Source organism: Centroberyx gerrardi, chromosome 18 (assembly GCF_048128805.1).
Source record: "Centroberyx gerrardi isolate f3 chromosome 18, fCenGer3.hap1.cur.20231027, whole genome shotgun sequence".
Taxonomy (NCBI): domain Eukaryota; kingdom Metazoa; phylum Chordata; class Actinopteri; order Beryciformes; family Berycidae; genus Centroberyx; species Centroberyx gerrardi.
The window spans coordinates 9379614-9384413 of NC_136014.1; the positions used below are offsets into that span (position 1 = coordinate 9379614).

Consider the following 4800-nt stretch of genomic DNA (forward strand, 5'->3'; position numbering starts at 1 on the left):
GCAATTATCTCAGCTAAAATCTAATATCTCATATCTCAAATCTAAAATCCATTGTCATTTAGGAGTCTGCACATATAGGGGACTGGTGATCTCCTGTATCTCTCAGTTCGACATCTTGGGATGGCCAGTTTGTTTGAGTTCCTTGTCTGACGACCTGTGAGCTCTTCCCTGAGGGGGGGAAGCCAGTCTCTGAAGTTGCACAAGTTCTAGAATTGCAAAATCTTTGAATGGGGAATTGTTTTGCTTTGGGTGTGTACTGCAACTCAGATTCCCAAAAGAGTGGATGCTTTACCTCTTTTCAGTAAATGGACATCTTCCAGATCTTGGTGAAGTATTTAAGGTGAGACTGGTCAACCATTAGGACAGAGAGAGGGCAGCAGTGCACTATCCTGCTCTACTGGGGGAAACAGCAGCACACTGCACCTTTAACCTGTGGGTGAGTGTCTTGTGTTTTTGCCTACAAATGTCTCTTGTGAACTTATTTTTAGTTATATAAATTTATATCTACTAGTCTATAATTGATGTATTAGATAAATGAATGAGGGATTTTCTGCATCAGGATTTGATATCTTTGAAATGTAAATTAACTTTAAAATTAGAAACTTTAAAGAGTATCTGACTAAATCAGTGAATTATGGTAAATATCCATCTAAATTAAGCGATTTTGTTTTCTTTCATTTCATACAACTCTTGAAAGCTTTTTAACATTGCGCAAAATGATATTGTGTTCTCACGTTGAATTTATTTAAATACATCCATCCCACAGGGTTAAAGTCCAAGATAATCTGCAATCATGATCAAGTTGGTACTGTATAACATTTTGTATTACTTTCAAATTTCTCAATATAAATGTGCTATATTGGCATTTGATGATTGATATACATTGATCTAACTTTATACTTCTTATCCTGTGTTTCATTTTCTCCAATAGTTGAGTATTGCCATTATTGCAGGATTGCTTGCTGGTAGGTTCATCTCAATAGCTGCAGTGATAGTTACTATTTTCTCTACATTCTATCATAAATATACATTAGTGACCAAATTGTTCTTTTATTAACTTTTTGTTAACCAGAAAGCAACCAGCAGTCTGCCAATAACTCAGGTAAGACCATGCACCGTAGTTTGGTAAAGCCACATTGCATATATGATATATATTTGCAGTTGCAGAAAAATCTTGTAACTCCAGATTTTCATGTGGTCAAGCAGAGCAAGTTTCCTGACAATATATGGCCCATGAAACCCATTCAAAATCAATGTTAAAATTTCAACTGCATGGGTGTCAATTTCAAATCAGGCTTTCTATTAAAACCCCCTGAATAGTTTACTTTTTGAAGTTGCAAGGCTTTCCTGTGACAGCACGGACATCCTTTCTCATTCTTGTTGCTTGAGATATCAGGTTCTTGCAAGGGGGTTATTCCAAAGACTCAATAACATTGTTGCAAAAATGTGTTTTTCATTTGTTAAACAGACAATCGAATGATGTTTCCATATCACATTGACCCAATAAAACCAGGTCAGAGATTTCCCTCAATGGCACTTTTGAACAAACTAAAACATACAGCGGCTCACTTTGAATACTGAAGTCTGATATCCATTGTTTCTTTTTTTTTCAGTAAAATGCTACTATCCCACCAATATGCGTAAGCAGCCTATGCCTTTTCTTTTTACATTTATACATGTCAGACATTCAACACTTTCTTCTACACTAAGCACCTTGTCTAAATTGCTCCTACCTGGATGACTGGTCTAGAATGCTGGACCGACTGGTTTGACAGAGATGACCCCAGTGGAACTGGGGACTGGGAAACTCTTTCCAGTCTTCGCAGTGAGAACCCAGGGAAGATCTGCAGTAATCCAGTTCAGATCGATGTCAGAACTACAACTGGGCTCAGTGTGGCTGCAACAGGGAATGTAGTTTCGTAAGTATTACACCAAACAAAGTGCAGGATAAGATGATCTATTTATGTATGCTGTGTGTTTTATTAATACTTTAATATGAGTTTTGTATACCCGGTGAGGCCAACAGTTTCCACTTTGTGTGTACAAGTTCTATTATATTGCTCCACCTGACCATGTACTAGATAACAGATTAGCATAACAATGTAAGTGTGACCAGGTAGAGTTTAACCCCGAGAACACCACCTTGTGAGTTTCACCAAAGGAAATACCGTGTTTAGTACCAATGAGTCTAAAAACACTGGTTCTTTAATTGTCTGAGACAAATGCTGGAGCAGATATGAGGTTTAAGTTAAAAAAAAAAAAAAAAAAAAAAAAGATGAATTTATTAAGAAAATAGTCTTAAAAATGTCTGCCAAGTGAAACACATTTGCTAAATAATAATTACATACCACCGCACCATGCCTGTACATCAGCCTGATATGTGCAGGAGAGAGTCTAGGTGCTATGCACACTCATGCACATGCAGTGAAGAAGGCCATCTTGCTATTAGCTGATCTTTGGTCCAGGTGATGTCACTACCTGTTGTAGGTGACATCACCTGGCACCAAAGATCAACCAATAGCAAATGGAATTATGATTGGCATATTGGATGATTGGATATTTACCTAGCATACTTTTTACCATTAGATGTCAGGCCTTACACAGATTTGAGTTTGGGGTTTAGTTACTCTTTAAAAACCAAATGGAGTGTAATTCAAACACTAATTCAAAAACTAACCCACAAATTCAAACACCTGGTGTGTCTGAATTAGTGGGTGTGAACCACACATCTTAAGGGGTATGTCTCCCTGCTACATGAGCAACTGGAGAACTGTTAAAATAGTATAGGAGGTACACACACCTAGGTCAAGTAGTAATAGGAAGTAATTCTTAGTGTTTTTAACCTGCTTGTAGTACCAGGTCTGTGTGGTTTACTGCATCAGGCAGGCAGGTTGTCAGTCACAGAACAGTATGCTAAATAGACTTTCAAATGCTTTATCAAATTACTGTGATTGACAAAACTTTCAGGCATTTGTTGTGTTGTACGCCACACCCATCTAGCACCTGAGCAGGCTAAAGCAAACCATGAAAAGAATTAGCAAATGCTATTTGACCCAGCTCTGGTGGTTATCAATTGGACGCATCCATTCAGTTCTTTCAACACTTAAATTGTCACCTTGTTCCCTTTTTCAGAGCTGACGTAACCACAGGATTCGTCTGCAAAAACAAAGAGCAAACGACGACACGCTGTCATGATTATCGTGTTCGTTTCAGCTGCAACCCGCCATTCTGCGGTGGAGGAGGTAACTATGAGTCCACTCCCAATCTGCACACTGTTATGCCACCAGTTTACTGTGGGCCTTCTGTTTCATTGTTTGTGTGCACAAGCATTCAATTTGAAGGGTGTATTGGTTACGCTGTTTCTCGTCAGGCATCCTGTTTCTCTTTTGTTGCTCTCTGGGCAGTGTGCTGGACCAGGTGGTTTGACAGGGACAATCCCAGTGGAACAGGAGACTGGGAGGTTTTGAGCTCCCTGAGGGCCGAGAACCCAGGAGTCATTTGCGCTTACCCTCTGCTCATAGAGGCTGTTACCGCTGACGCTTCTATGACCCCAGCGATCAATACAGGGGACAACATATTTGCGTAAGTTGACTTGTAGCGAAATAGTGCTGAATTTAAGTTTACATGTGGTATTTTTCATAGCCCTCAATCAATCAATATTTCTCAACACGAACTGCTCTCTGCCATCGCTGGAAACCCGAGAACCTAGACTCTAATCTGTGATTTCATCAAGATGTACTGCCTGGAGCGACTCCTTGAACAGTGAATGGGAGACTGACTTTGTAGATGCACATTTAGATTAGATTAGATTAAATTTTAATGACCCCCATGAGGAAACTGGGTAGTGCGCACATAATGTCTGAAACTTTTACACCTAGGCGAGGCTTATTTTATTATTCTGATAACAGCTCAGAATCAGAAAATGTACGTGCGGACCCAGAATATCAACCGGGCCACTGTCACAATCACCTGTGCACCGTCTCTATCAGCTAATTTGAAATTGAGCTGTCAGTCAGTGTGTTGTCACAAATCAGTGCACAGGACAAGCTTCTCTTCTGTGGGAAAACAAATATAAACACTGCAATTCAGCTTTATTCCCAATAATGTGTGCTTGCATCCTTTCCTATCGGTGATATTGAAGAGTTTGATTCCAAAATGAGATACCCATCATTTGAAAAGAAGTGACATCTGCTCTAGCAAATGATCGATAGCACAAAATTGAAACAAATTCTAGTACATGGATAATGGGTAACTTCTGTTCTTGTTTGACACAATACTTTTACAGACTAGATCATCTATGTTTTAAGCGAAGATTTGTTTTGAGGGATCCCTCTTCCCCAGAAATGGATATGTATCATTTTAGAAATGATTTTTTAATATACTGTATATCTGAAAAAACATTAAAGAACTGCAAGTGTAAATCATTTAGTTTTGAATAGCATGCTGAATTACTAACTGGGTTAAATCATTTTTCAGCTACAATCCAACTACAGGATTCGTCTGCCGCAAGATGGACCAGCCATCAAACATGTGCCGTGACTATAAAGTTAGGTTTGGATGCCCATGCAGTTATTAAGCCACCGGCTCCACACCGACACTGAGAACAAGCTGATATGCAGATTCTCTTTCTGTCATTTTCTTCTCTTTATTGTCTCGGATTAATCGCTCCTGATGAATAATAGTAAAAGATGTGATTAATAACTAAAATTGATCTTCCTTTTCTTTTTCTATGATTAAGTACCTTGAAATCATTGTGTCATATGACTAATGTATGAAACAACAGCAATTAAAAATGGTAAT

At 38.7% G+C, this 4800-nt stretch overlaps 1 protein-coding gene across 3 annotated transcripts; it reads left to right on the forward strand.

Moving 5' to 3' along the window:
- Nucleotides 1-279: 279 nt before the first annotated feature.
- LOC139927897 (uncharacterized) lies at nucleotides 280-4800 on the forward strand. Of its 3 annotated transcripts, none has more exons than XM_078290006.1 (10): nucleotides 280-436; nucleotides 767-805; nucleotides 932-965; nucleotides 1073-1102; nucleotides 1469-1513; nucleotides 1614-1640; nucleotides 1751-1919; nucleotides 3133-3242; nucleotides 3405-3582; nucleotides 4477-4800. In XM_078290006.1, exons 2-10 carry the CDS (start codon nucleotides 794-796, stop codon nucleotides 4574-4576), a joined length of 705 nt encoding a protein of 234 aa, XP_078146132.1. In that variant the 5' UTR covers nucleotides 280-436; nucleotides 767-793; the 3' UTR covers nucleotides 4577-4800. The 3 variants fall into 3 exon arrangements, with proteins under 3 accessions (XP_078146132.1, XP_078146133.1, XP_078146134.1); XM_078290007.1 differs by having other exon boundaries at nucleotides 280-432; XM_078290008.1 differs by lacking the exon at nucleotides 1469-1513.